The 15326-nt window shown below is 41.7% G+C and overlaps 1 protein-coding gene across 1 annotated transcript in view; it reads right to left on the bottom strand.

Annotated features, from left to right (window-relative positions):
• The window catches only part of GARNL3 (GTPase activating Rap/RanGAP domain like 3), a 151960-nt gene that overhangs the window by 108405 nt on the left and 28229 nt on the right, over positions 1 to 15326 (bottom strand). The window contains 1 exon segment of the mRNA XM_079112895.1: positions 9076 to 9145. Coding sequence (XP_078969021.1) covers positions 9076 to 9145 — 70 coding nt within the window.

The following is a 15326-nucleotide window of genomic DNA, read 5'->3' as shown; positions in this document are numbered from 1 at the left end:
TTGTGGAACCAACCTAGATGTCCTTCTATTGATGAATGGATAAAGAAACTGTGGTATATATATACAATGGAATATTACTCAGCCATAAATATTGATAAAATTATGGCATTTGCAGGCAAATGGATGAAGGAGAATATCATGCTAAGTGAGATAAGCCAATCTCAAAAAACCAAAGGACAAATGATATCACTAATAAGTGGATGATGACACATAATGGGAGGAGGGAGGGAGGGGTTAGTGTTAGGGTTAGAGTTAGGGTTAGGGAGGGGGGCAAGAATGGAGGAAGGAAGGACTGTATAGAGGGAAAAGAGGGGTGGGAAGGGTGGGGGGAAGGGAAAAAAGAATGAATCAAACAACATTACCCTATGTAAATTTATGATTACACAAATGGTATGCCTTGACTCCATGTACAAAGAGAAACAACATGTATCCCATTTGTTTATAATAAAAAACAAAACCAAGCTTTTGTTAAGATTCAGACAGAAAATAGTTTGAAATTATACGTTTGAGTTAAAACCTATAGCAGAGTGCTCTGTGCTATTAAGAGCAGCAGTGTTTACTCAACAATCAACGTAATTTCCTTAGAAAACACTCTGTAAGCAGTCAGATCATAAGAACATGGGTTTGTAGACTAAAAGGTGCAGGGGGTTTAAATGTCACTTCTGGCACTTGCTACTACAGGGCCTTTCTGAGCTCATCAGAAAATGGGAATCCATTCAATGTTCACAAATGTCTTCTGAGAAGTCGCAGTGTGAGGCACAATCAAACAATACCCACCTCAGATGGTTGCTACTGAGCATTAAATGAGTAATTGCATCTCAGGGATTCAGCACAGCCACTGGTACAAGCACTGAACAAGTGCTCAAATTAATAATAACAACAACAAATTAAAAACCACAACAGAAGATTTATAGCTCCATTCTAATGTATAAATAACTATATGATTAAGGTCTTTAAGTTCTACCCACAGAAAATGGTTGCAATAATTGTAGCCTGGCACAGTTTCAAAGTCAGCAAGACCAATCACCCATAGTCAGTAAAAACATCAAGAAGTATCATTAGTGTTCTGGACCATGTAGAGCTGCTGGTGAGTATGCCCACATAAACATGTCTCAAGGTACTCAAGGGAGCTGACCAGCAGGGTGAGACACAGGCTCATCCATTATACCATAGAACGTCTGCCAACACTGGGATGGATGTAGTCATAGAATGTCGAAGCCTTGAGGTTTTGGAGTTTCTGGGGGAAATATGCTGGTACTGTCTCTAGTCTTTTACTTTGGTAATGCCATATAGAATATTATTTCTCCCACTAAATGCCCATGTGAACAAAAAGCCTACTTGACAGAAGAGAGAACAAAACTGCACTGAGTGAGGGATGCTTGATAGGCAGCTAAATCACTCGTTAGCAAAGTATCATCTTTCTGTACACCAGTCCCTCAGGCATAGTTCAAATTTGTGCCTGAGCAAAAATACAAATTACTACATGTAAAACTTTTAGAGCCCTCAAAGAGTCAAAACATCAAATATTAAAATCTGCAGATGTCAAGCAAATTCATTGCCAACCATTCCTTTGATAGTCATTAGATAGCACAAAAGTCAGAAGTCCTTTGAGGCCACTCTGAGTTCCTAACAACAAAATCCTACCCTTTTCATAGGTCTCTTTCCTATACAGCAGGGGGGCATGCTTGTAGCTCATCCAAATGCAGGTCTGAGTCATTAAGAACAAATTTAGGGAGGAATGGATAACATTCCCCTCTGTTTTATCCTGAACCAAAATTATCTGCAGGTGGTGACTTCCCAGAAGTACTATGAGGTGGGGTGCATGAGAATCAGCAGCCTGGTGGGACAGGGGAGGAGAGGTCTATATTGTGCCCAGACCATTTATCATTTATGTCACATCAGTTTCTGATCCATCAAGTCAAAGGCCAAGAACAGATCAATAAAAGCTACAAACAATTTTGTGCTTTTCCTGACAGATTTCAACATAGAGTGATGAAGAATGGTTGTGCTGCAAAGGCTGTGCCTTGCTGGATGCTGCCACGGGAGCTGGACTTGCAATTTATCAGGAAGAAAGATGGCGTATGTTTTAGATGGAATACACAGCACCTAATGAGTCGAACTGTATTGGCGGCAGGGGTGGGTGTCAAAGAGGCTTGTATTTCCTTCCTTTTATTTTTCATGAGTCAGGTTACTCTCTGATTTCACCTCACTGGATGATTCATTCATCCAATCAATACTTACTAAGTAACTAACACGAAGCCTTGAGCTTGGTACTAGGGATACCATGGCAAGCAAACAGCCATGACTTCTATTTCTCAGAGAGCTCATAGTCCATATTCTGATTTATGCAATTAGTACAAGTGTCAGGGATAAGAGTACACCAGCAGAGGGAGAAATTTTCACCAGGTGCTTGCAAATAATCTGCCATATGAGATACATTTTGGGGTTCCAGGCCAGCTCCTGCTCTTTAAAACTGATGTATTGACATTATTTTCAGAGAAAATCTGCCCTATCCACAAACTCTGTTGAGCAGACAGTTCTAGAAGGCCATGCATAGACCACATGACCCCTCTACCCTGAGTATCATTGTATGAATCAATGATAGATACCTGCATAAAGAGGAACCAATCCATAATATTCTACTTGAAATGTGAAATTAGGGTTCAAAAATGAAGAGACTACTATGGGAAATGTGAATGTTGGAGATGGGGGGGCACTAGATATCAATTTAGTAATAAAACATTTTCTGAGAACTTAGTATGTGCCAGGTTCTAGAAATAAACAGTAAACGAGACAGAAATGGATCCCACCCTCACCTCAAGTGGAGAGGGCAGAAAATAAATAAATAAATAAATGAAATGCATAGAGACTGTGTGAGCGCCGTTCAGAGAGCACGCAGGGTGCTGAGGTGGAGAGCAGCAGGGCAGGGGCACTGTGCGGGGGGGGCTGATCTGAGAGGGGGCACTGAGGCTGAGACCAGGCAGGAGAAGCCCTGGGGAAGCCCATTCCAGGGAGAAGGATGAGCAACTGCAGAGCCTGGGGCAGGGAAAATCTCAGGGCATTCTAGGAACCAATGAGGACAAAACTTGAAGCACAGTGAGTGACATGAGAGAAGGAAGAGGAAGGCAGAGTAGGGCTTGTGCAGGTTCTTGTAGGGCATGTTAAGTATCCAGCTTTGAAGAGCATCCAAGAAAGAAAAGGCATTGTGCTGTCAACACTTAAAAACATCACTCTGTTATAAGAGAGACATACAGACCGATGAAACAGAAAAGGAAGTCAGGAAATTAACCCTTGTGTATAGGGTCAGTTAATTTTTCAGAAGAGTGCCAAGATTATTCAGTGGAGAAAGGACAGTCTTTTCAATAAATGGTGCTGGGAAAGAGGTTTGTGTGTGTTGGGGAGTGCAGAATAGAGGTTCATAGGATTAGACAAAGGAGAATGAAGGAAAGGAGGGAGATGGGAATAGGAAAGACAGAATGAATTGGACATAACCTTCCTATGTCCATATATGAACATAACACCAGTGAAACTCCACATCAGGTACAACCACGAGAATGGGAAGTTATATGCTATAATTAATTGTTGGGCTGGGCACATAGTTCCCTGGACGAATATGTGTGCAGAATGTGCAAGGAGCTGGGTTCAAACTTCAATACCACAATAAAAGGCAGATGTTAAGGTGAGATGATGCTGAAAATATAGAATATGAGTCTCCTGATCCTCCCTCCATCTACAGATAAACCAAATAAACACCTACTCATGTAAAAAAAAAAAAATGGTGCTAGGAAAGCTGAACATTCACACACAAGAGAATAAAGTTGGACTCTCAACTCACATATATATAGAAATTAAAATGAATCAAAGACGCAAATATAAAAGTTCAAACTATAAAAATCTTAAAGGAAAACATAGGGGAAAATCTTCAGGACAGTGGATCTGACAATGGTTTTTTTTGAAACACCTAAAGTATAGGTAACAAAAAAAAAAAATAGATAAATTAGATCTCATCAAAACTTTTCAAAAGAACTTTTGTGTACCAAAAAACATTATCCACAAAATAAAAAGATAAGCCACAGAATGGAATATCAGGCACATCCCATTGTATATTTGATAAATACCAGAGAAGGAAGAGGAAGCAGAGTAGGGCTCATGCAGGTTCTTGTTGGGCCTGGTAAGTGTCCAGCTTTGAAGAGTAATGGGGAGATAGATCTGATATGGAATTAGTGTCCTGAATATATAAAGAAATCATACAACTCAACAGCAAAAAACCAAAGAACCCAGTTTTTAAAATGAGCAAAAGACTTGAATAACAATTTCTCCAAAGAAGATATATAAATGGGTGATATTTAAATATGTGAAAAGATGGTCAATATCACTCATCATTAGGGAAAAACAAATTGAAATCACAGTGAAATATCACTTCATGCTCATTAGGATGTTATTGCATTGAAAAAAAAAAGAAGAAGAAAAATAACAGGTTTTGGCAACAATGTGGAGAAACTGGAACCCCTAAGTACTACTAATGGAAATATAAAGTGGTCCAGCCATTGTGAAGACAAGCTCGGTACTTTCTCAAAAACTTAAACATGGGATTACCATGTGATCCAGCAAACTCCACTCCTAGTTAATATATCCTAAAGCATTGAAAGCAGAGACTCCAACAGATATTTGTACACCAGTGTTCAGAGCAGTGTTAATCAAAATAGCTAAAAGGTGGAAACAACCAAGTTCATCAACAGATGGAATGAATAAATGTGATACATACATACAATGGAACAGTACTCATCCATAGAAAGGAAAAGAAATTCTGATACATGACATAACATGAATGAACCTTGAAAACATAATGCTAAGTGAACCATCTAAGACACAAAAGGAGAAATTCTATGATTCCACTCATATGAGGTACCTAGAAGAGGCAAATGCATAGAGATAGTAGAGTTTATGAGGAGCTGGGAAGAGAAAGGGATGGGGAGTAGTGTTTAATGAGTACACAGTTTTAATTTGGGATGATGGAAAATGCTCTGAGAGCAGACAGCAGTAATGGTTACATAATATTATACATAATATTGCCCCTGAATTATACACTTAAAAGTGGTTAAAATGGTAACTATTATGTTGTGCATACTTTACCACAATAAAAATGAAAGAATACATCCATCACGTGGCTGATGGCAAAAAGGGACTAGAGAGAGGTGATGTGCAGTCAGGGGAAGCTGGTCTGTGGAGAGGAGAATGGTTAAGACATGGAGAGGAAGGTAAAGATGAGAAATCATACAGGTCAGAGAGAAACAGACAGAACAGCTGCTGGGTGGCTTTCCAGCCACGGGAGGCCCAGCTCTGCATCCTGTACTTCATTCCTAGGAGACTCATCCATGTCTTTTCAGTGAATTACTTTATGCTCAGCTAGAGTGAATGCCCCTGGGCTCCTTGCAGGGAGAGGAGCCTGATGAAGGCCAGGAACGCAGCTGAGAGCCAGGCAAGACACCACCTGGGGATGCAAAGCTCAGACAGTTGGTTTCTAAAGGTGGACTGCAGCTCCAAGAAAGCAGGAAACCTGGTGCATCCCCTGCTTCTCAGTCCCTTGAATGGTGTCTGCACATGCAGATCTTTGAAAGATATTTATTCAGGGACTGGGGTTGTGACTCAGTGGTAGAGAACTTGCCTAGCACAGGTGAGGCACTGGGTTCAATGATCAGCACCACATAAAAATAAATAAATAAATAAAATAAAGGTATTGTGTCCATCTATAACTAAAAAACATTTTTAAAAAAAGATATTTATTCAATGAAGGTTAAGAAACTCTCCCATGAATTTACAGAGGCTTCCAGGCTCTCACCAAATTCATATCAATGGCCACCTAGGGAATTAAATTCCTAAATTTTCCCTTATTACTGCTTTGTGTAGCCAAGTATTGGCTTTTCACAAAAACTTATACCTAATTTATTCCAAGTCAAAGTCTCTGTTAACATTTCCATTTTATATCATCCTGAGTACACTTCTATAAAGTTTGAGTTCCAGGATGTTCAACACTTACTGGATTCCCAATGATTTCCATCATACCAGGTAAAGAAAAGTTAAACCCACTTTCTTATGAACATGGAACACATAAAATGGTTTCTAATTTCATAACACAGTTGTCCTCCATATTCACGGGTTATACAACCAGGGATTTAGTCAAGTGTGGATCAAAAATATTTTGGAAAAAACTGCATCTGTACTAAGATGTAGGGACTACTTTCTTCTTGTCATTCCCTAGCAATCCAGCCTAGTATAGCAACTAGTTACATGGCATTATGTAGTACTAGGTATTATAAATAATCCAGGGATGATTTAAAACACACGGAAGAGGTGTGTAGGTTATGTGCAAACACACCATTTGATATAAGGGATTTCCCTCACATTTTAGCACCCAATTGGGGTCCTGTGGACACCAATGGAAAACTGTACTCTATTATCCAGAGGTGAGAGAAAACATTGCCTTCCTTTCAAAACACAGTGCCAGAATTTCAAGAGATTTTTAGATAGCAAAGCTGGAGTTCAACTTGTTTCCTTTTTCTCACTCATTCCAACCACCAATACATATATCACTTCTAACATGGGAAAACTAGAAGCAACCTGATTTTATAAAAAGAGGGACACTTACACAGATAACCATTTATCACCAAATTGGGGTATCATGCTCAGATTGAGATGGTAACTCTTTAGAAGAAGAAGACATTTACAAAACACTGTTAAATGAAGAGAGGAATGCAAAAGCAAATATGCAATTTCATTACAGCCATCTAAAAATGAATTTTGTAGCAATAAAGATTATGAGGTACCAAAAGAAGATGAAAACTCTTGCTGCAAGGCATGGAGATTATTTATGGGATTTAAAAAATATTTAAAATTTCTCTTATAAGATTTTTAAAAAAGTTAACTATCAACACACACACACACACACACACACACACACACACACACACATGGCTCCAAAAGGATTGAAGAACTTTTGGCCAGGGCTAACAGATGGGATTCTCTAAGGCGGGGGTTCTTCAAGTGTGGTGCTGGGACCAGCAATACTACATCAATCTGGGAATTTGTTAGAAACTCAGATTGAATTTCAAACTCTGGGCTGGGGCCCAGTGATCTGTTCTGATAAGGCTTCCAGGTGATTCCCACGTCTGCTCGAGTTGGAGAGCCACTGTGGTTGAGTACCACTCTGAGGTTCTGTGATTTCCACAAGTCTGCAGGGTCTGCCTTTCATGCCCACATTGTTTTCCCAAGCACCACTCTCACTGTTCACAAGAGCTCCATGTTACTTATTCAACCAAGTGCAAGGTCTTCACCTGATAGTGAAAACTGCACTCCTGCTGCTGAATTTCATCTTTACTGCTGCAGCCAGGTAACACACACTGTGCCCAGTTAAGTGCTTAATTGCATCATCTCATTTAATCCTCGTGGTCACAGCCTCACAAGGCCAAGGTCCCTACTGTATGGGTGGGAAAATGGAAGCCAAAAGAGGTCCAAGATCACGCCACTAACAAATGATGGTTCAAGAACGACTTCAGAGCCCAGGTTCTCATGTACCACTGGCGTTTAGAGAAGTGAAGCAATGGGTTGGTCATATAGGTAAGCAGTGGGGCTGGCATGTGGACTCAGGCCTGTCTGGTTCCAAAGCTTGTTTGCCTTGTAACCACCCAGCTCTGCTGCCTCACACTCTCTGCTGGGCAGAATCATTTGCTCAGTGCCCTTGGAACGCATCATTGCCAAGAATCATGCTGCTTGCCCACATCTCCTCTCTATTCTCTGCCACCCGCCCACAGCCCACAGCTCTCCATGAGGCCTTCCATGTCACTTCCTTGAAATTCCTGGCAGAACAGTTGTCCCCGCCCTTCCCTCGGCCCCCACTGTGCTCTATCTGTATCCTTACTGCATTTACCAATTCCCACTCTGAATCACAGCACACGTGCTCCTTAAGGTGAGGCCGAGGTCTGAATTGGCATGGTGTCATCAGTTACTGACAGAGAACAGGCATTGAGTGAGTCAATCAATGTGTCTTTTATGTGGCTAAATTCATTCTTTAGATATTTTATGTATCTTATCTGCCCAGCTGGAAGACAGTAAGCTCCTTAAGAACAAGAACTGAATCTTTTATTTATTTTATATTTTCAAGAATACTCAGCCCTGGGCCAGGTATACAGTCAAGTCCATAACATAAGCTTGAATTCAAGTAGAACACTGCTAATGTACAACTCTGGTAAAAATTTCTCTACTACTTAAACCCTGTAAGAAGGTAGCTTATGATAATGGGTTAATCAGGTCCTATACTAATGGATATAGCAACTCATTTTTTATAACTAGATGGAAATAGTAGATTTAATGTTCTTATATTTAAAAGTAATTAGAATTTTATGAGCACATTTTCCTAAAATTTGTTCAAATCTCCATGCAATTGGGAAAAAAATTATACTTCTATCTTTAAAAAAGGTAAGGATGCTTTCACTTCACCTCTTTTAAAATAAAAACATATTATTTATAAAAATCATACCAGAAACTCCAATGTCTTTCAGTAAGAAAATGTGGATATTTCATTCCAGGTATTTATCATCTATTATAGTCATTTATCTGGTCTGACTAGTATGCTAGTAACAGAAAAAGAAGATCACATAAATATTCCAACTCCTGTCACATACCCAGAAAGCAAAGGTGCTGAAAATCAGAGTATTCCAATAATATTTAAACCCTGAAAATCAGATCTTTAAACTTTTAGGAACAAGGTGATATAAAAATGAAATGCGACCTTTCTTAATTCACAAATTTTATTAAATTTCATGCACCATTAACAGGAAAATATCAAGCCACAACATATTTAATAAACTGAAGACACAAGATTAAAAGTACATAACAATAAAAACAAAGATGATCAAATTATCATAGCCTTTCAATAGATATTTATTCCAAATCAGTCCTCACCCTGTACTCACATGGTCTAGCAGTAAACATATAGCAAAAGATCCCGATGAGCTTGGTTGGCAATCATCTCTACATCCAAATCAATGGACCACCACTGAACAGGCAGCATCAACTTACCAGCTCCACAGATCCATAATGTTTCCTACTGAAATCCCCACGTCTACAGCCTAGGTCTTCCGAGACAGAGCTGGAACAAAAATGCTTCATCAGTATTATACATAGCGATCTGGCCACAAACCTTCTGCAGAAATCAACTACCATTTGCAAAAAGGGCTGCTATGGAACGGGCTTGCAGTGCCCTGGCTCCTCACTGCAGGGGAGCCTCCGTGCGACAGATACGGTCCCCAGCAGCCATTGCAGAGCCTGGCTTTCATGGAGCCCTCAGTAAAAAGAAAAATGCCCGAGTCATCCCTGCAAGTATAGGCAATGATTGAATTAAATATTTAGTCATTTGGAATCGATTGAAATTTCCAAGGCTACTGGTGGTTTATAATTTCATTTCTCTATTACTAAAAGGGATAGAAGCCCTGCAGTAACTTGAGGCAAGGGACGAAGCTGCTGAACCAGATCTTGCAATTATCTTTTGCTTAAGTCTCTTTGTCCCAAATATGCAACATAAAAATAACCAGCATCATTCAATGCTATATTTTAAGCAGGAAACAAAAAACTCCCAAATCCCGGTAGGCCCTACTCCCCAGCGCCCCCTCCTTCCACTTTAAGATTTTTATGTGGCAATATGAAAAAAGATCAGGAATAACAGAAAATCTAAAAACTGAACATCTGAGCCTATTCAGTTTTTTACACAACAGCAGCTAATACATCCCACCCTCCCCTCCCCCTCCCCACAAAATCAAGCTTAAATCAGATAAGAGAACTCATGTGTTGTTGAAGAGCAATTAAAACAAAGACAAAATTGTTACTGCTTTGCCTCTTGAAAGCATAGTTACTCCTCAAAAGGCATATACCTTATTGACTAGTTAGTACATTAGGACCCCAAGCAGTACTCATGAAGCCAACAGGGATCCACAAAATGCAAACAGTTTTAATAAGTTTGGTTCTAATACGTCATGCAAACAACTCTAATAAAACAGAATATAAAACAACAGAGGAATCACGTTTAACATATGCAAAACCTTTGGAATCTAACGTGCAAAGAAAGGTGCACTCAGTACCTTTTCATCCTTCCTTACAAGGAAGCTACATTTTCTAAATTACAGCCCTCTTGGCACATTCGGAAAGACACCGGCTCTGATGTTTAGCATCCACAGAACTGACTTTCTGCCAGGACACTGTTTGATAGGCTCCAAGGAAGACAGCATGAGAGGAATGAGATTAGAGAGTCTAATGGTATTCTGCTTCCACCATTTCACAGAGAAGGCTGAATTAATCTTATATGAGGAATTTAACCTTTTGTCGTCCTCACTCCCTCAGCTGAAAATGTGTAACAAATAATGGAAAGCAGTGTAGAAGGGGGTCTGAGAAGTTACCCTGGGTACCTTCCTGCTTCTAGTGACATCATTTTCTTCCCCCACAAAAAATCTTTGAAGGAGAATTTTAAAACTTTCCCCTGTGGTCTGTTGCTGTCTGTTAAATCCTGGCCACACTCTCAGCGCCATCCTGCAAATCCCACCCTCTCAGTTCCAAGATCCTACCCCAACGGCCAGAGGTTACTAAGAGATAGGGGCTCTCGAGAGGAGCATCCATACCAGACTGACATGGGGCACAAAACAGATGTCAATCAACCCGCCACTGCAGTTCTGGCCAGACCCCACAAGGAAACCAACATCAGCAACAGTTCTAAAGCAAACAGCCCACAACATGAAAAGAGCAAGGATGCCAGCCCCTCCCATGCTGCTCTTAGTGCCACTGAGGGGGTTCTAAGATATGTGCCAACAGCTAGAAACAAACACAAAAAAGATGGCAACCTTATATCCCTGGAGCAACAACCTCCCTTAGACACTCATAGAGGGAAAACAATGTCCTATGAAAACAACTGAAGGAGCTACAAATAAACTGCCTGCTATCTGCTGTCCCCCTCCAATTACATTTCATCCAATACATTGCCAAGAGAGAGAGTGAGCTTCCTCAGATGGGGGGGCCAAGCTGGGCTCTATCGGGATGCATTTCTTGGGTTGCAGGAGGCACACAAAGCAGTTGTCAAAAGTGCCCCGTTCCCAGGCCAAAAGCACCAGGGCTCCAAGTGGAAGGGATCACCCAGAGTTCTGGAGGAGCTCTGTTCTACTCTCAGTCCCAGGACTGCCCCCCCTGCCTGGCATAGAGTGGACAAGCAGTAAATGCTTGTTGCCTTTATGAAGGCATCCGTTCAGGGCCCATAACTTCAGGGTCTTAGTAGCTAGTGTCAAAACTCATCCCTTATAAGCAGGGAGGCAGACTGCCTATTGCCATCCTCCCTGATGGGCCACTGATCTTTGTTCCCTCAGTCCAGCCAGTCCTGGCCCACGAGGCAGGCACTGTTGCATGCACACCAAAACCTGTTTCTCTTGGGTTTGTTGCTGGACTGCATTTGCCAGCCTCTCTTATAAGTACGTGTGACCATGTAACTGAGCTCTGGCCAAAAGTATGGGCAGAAGTGAACCACTTCCAGGCACATCCCCTGGGAAGCAGGCTGTCCTTCCTGGTGGCCTCCAGAAAGACCTGCAGGAAGGCAGAACTTCAGGGTGGAAGAAATCTGGGTCTCTGAATGCCCATGTAGAAGGCTATACCAAAGAATTTCCAAACTGGAATATGTCATGATCAAGAAACAAACATTGTACCAGTCAGGTAGAATTTGGGTTTACTTGCTAAAGCCACTATGTTGCCTGAACTAAAAGAACATCTTGTGGGGGTGCCCTGCAGCAACGACCTAAAAGTCGAGGCACAGACCTAATGACAGTAGTCAGGGGAGAAACTGATCTCAGAGGTCCCCAAAGTGGCAATGTGTATTATACAGTCACAAAATATTTGGAAACACTCACATCTATAGTAATTCAGAGGGTAGACCGTGTGCTTTCTGAGGCTGCAGCTCCTGGGAAAGGGTCAGACAGAATTAGAGTGAATTCAGTGCTGGCTCCTATTGACTGACCTTAGCAAGGGTTTTTATAAGACAGAGAACAGTTCTGGAAAAGAATTAGATGGCTTTCAAGCAAAGATAGAAGGGAATGGAAAAAGTCCAGAGACCAAGAGCCTCAAGGACTTGACAAATAACTCTGTTTCCGGACTCCAAAAGAGAAGAGTTCTGGCTGGTAAAATGCAGGTAGGCATGACAGGTGCCTCTTCCAGATCCAGCCTGTGACCATTTTTCATGAATAACCTATGGTCTCTTTCTTTATTTACTGGCTGAATGGAGAGGACTCTGAGGACTGTGAAGGATTAAACTACAACATGGAAAGAGACTTGGTCTTAAGTGGCCACAAAGAAGTTTCCAAATGGGAATACCCTCACTGGGCTGTTCTAATAATAAGGAACAACACATATTGTTTTAAGTCATTAAGAGCCCATGCTTATCTATTAAACAGGTAATCTATCTCCATTGATACAGCTCTCCATAGGTACTAGAAGGTAGTATTAGAATAACTTCCATAAAAGGGAGGTGTCAGAGTGCTGGTGGGAGAGAACTCTGTATCAGAGATTGGCCAACTGTGGACCAACCCAGCCCACTGCCTGTTTTTGAAAGCAAAGTGTTATTAGAATCCAGTAACACCTACTGATTATGGATTGTCTATGGCTGCTTCTGCAGGATGACAGAGGACTTGAGTAGTTCCAATAGAAACTAAGATCTACAAAGCCCAAGCTATTTACTAACTGGCCCCTTATGGGGGGGGGTCACCCCTCTAATAGTCCATGAATCCCTACAGCGGGGTTCAGGTTCTTCTAGATTTTAGAGTCCATCAGACTCCTTAAGGGAGCTTTGTAAAAATGCAGATTCCCTGGCCCTGTTCCCAGAGGTTGAATACAACATTCAGTACACCTGAGATCCTAAAAAGCAACCAAAAGCCTTCTGCTGCAGGTGGCCCACAGACAATGCTTTGAAAAATACTGCTCTTCCAGATGCTGCTGGAATCCCCAGGAAACACGTGAATGGTTCTGCAACACTTTTTTTTTTTTTTTTTTTTTTTTGCGGTACTGGGGATCAAACTCAGGGCCTTGCGCTTGCGAGGCAAGCACTCTACCAGCTGAGCTATCTCCCCAGCCCCTGCAACACTTTTATAAAGAAGATCAAGGCTCAGGTCAAGGTTTCCATCAACGAGGAGGGGTAGTGTGGTCCTTCTGAGCATTGCCCTTATTGCAGACCTGGATTCGTAGTCTCTCTGGGCATCAGTTCCCTCATCTCTAAACTGGGGTTGAAAGCAGCACCTACTTAACAGGGTTCTAAAGAATAAGAAAAAGTAAACAAAGCACTAACCACGATGTCTACTGCATGAACACTACTCTCAATGTTGACTCTTATTATTTCTCTTATTATTAATATAAATTCCTCTTAAGTTTTTAGAGAGAGACCTAGGAAGGGAAGCTCAGCATAAATGATTATTAACATTTTTATTCTTTTTCTTTCTTTTTGCAGTGCTGGGGATGGAACTGAGGGCCTCAAACATGCTAGGCAAGTGCTCTACTCTGAGTTACATCCCAGCCCTGGACACATTAAAGAGTTTTAAATAAAATGCCTTTTTTCCCTCCTGCAGCAGTAAGGGTGACCACGGTCAAGCAGCAGGCTTCCCAGAACAGGGCTGAAGGGAACATCCCAGTTCAGCACCACATCTCCTTCCTAAAAGTGTTGGCCACACAGGGTGACCTCATCTAGAAAATACTTGAGGCCCACTGCTGCAATGATGGGGAAGAGACAAGTGAATCCTGGCTGGAGTGTGCCACCAGAACCAGGCAGGTGCAGACAAGAACCAGGGAGCTTCCAATTCCCCGCATGCAGTGTGGCCCAGGCTCTAAATAGAAACCCTTCTGTTTTAGCAAATGAATGTGTGAGGATGTTGGATCGCACTTTGCAAGCACGAACAGAGTGGAGGACCTCCATGTTAAATTTCTACATATGGCCTGGGATGGGAGAAAAGATTTCCGGCTCCACACTGAGGCTACATAAATTGAAGTTATGTAAGTCAGGTTCCTGGAAAGCAGGATAACGCCCTTTGAAGAGGCAACAGCTGCCAACACTGAATGAGGGAAATAGGAAGCCAGGCAGCCCCCAAAGGGGAAGCCCAACTCGTGACACAGGCCCTTATTCAAATGGCCCAGAGATCAGTGCTGACCCTCACAACTGATCAGACCCCAACAGCCAGGCTTCAATATTTTACAGCCCCAGTGGAAAGGCTGAAGCCAACAGTGACAATGAGGTCTTTGCAGAGAGAATCTGTGAAAAGCAACAGGCAATTTCTTGAAGCCTACCAACAGCAGAATTCAATGTCAGGAGCTCCAGGAGAAGTCTCCCCTGCCCGCCCTTGCAAGCAGAGAGCAAGAGATGGATGGAAAGCCAGAGAGGGTTTTTAACTGTGCTGGATTTCAGATTTCAGATTTAGGCTTGAAGGGAGCTCAGGGCATCCAAACACTGGTACTCGAATAGCTGATGGCATGTTAGGGCCCAGTTGTCTTGCTTCTGAAGATACAAGTGACACAGAAAAACAGAGATGTAATTATACATTAATTTCTAATAATGAAGTGGAAGAATTCTGTCTTCTTCTGAAGGAAGTGAAGGAAAAGGAACAGTTCTAGAATTAAGGGGTCTAGGAAAGCAGAATCCCTAGATTCTTAAAATTCTCCAGATGGCTCCCTGCTCTCCTACTTTGTCTGGAGATTCAGTACCAGGTGCTCCTTGTACCAGGATCTTAAGTTTACCCTCCCTTAGCAAGATGCACCAGCCACAAAGTGGTCAGACAGCCCTAGACCTGAATCTCAGCCCCACCACTTGCTAGCTCTGTGACCCCAGGCAACTACTTACCTACTCTGACCCTGTTTCCTCATCTGTAACATGGGATTAAAATAGTATCAGTCTCTGTGGAGTGATTAAAAGACATCATAAGGTGCTTAGCACAATGTGCGACCATAGTAGTCACTAAATAAATGCTAGTTATTTTAATTGTCAGGAACCTTAAATATCTTAGACATCACCATGCCCCCATGTATTTATAGAGTGCCTGTCGTAGTAGGTCATCAGTAAATATCCACTGAATAAACTCATCATGAATAAATGCTTAACTCTGCTCTTTTGCTCTACCTGAACACAGGTATGTTTCTGCTCCTTCCACTTCCCTGCCCCGACAACCTCCCATTCTATATTCCCAACTGCACCTTCAGACACATTTGATGTTATTTTGTTCAATCAACTCTCTCATTCCCTTCTCTTTTGAAGTGTTTAGAGGTTGAAC

This window comes from Sciurus vulgaris (genome assembly GCF_902686455.1).
Source record: "Sciurus vulgaris genome assembly, chromosome: 15".
NCBI classification, from domain to species: Eukaryota; Metazoa; Chordata; class Mammalia; order Rodentia; family Sciuridae; genus Sciurus; species Sciurus vulgaris.
This window is presented reverse-complemented; position numbering and strand designations above follow the sequence as displayed.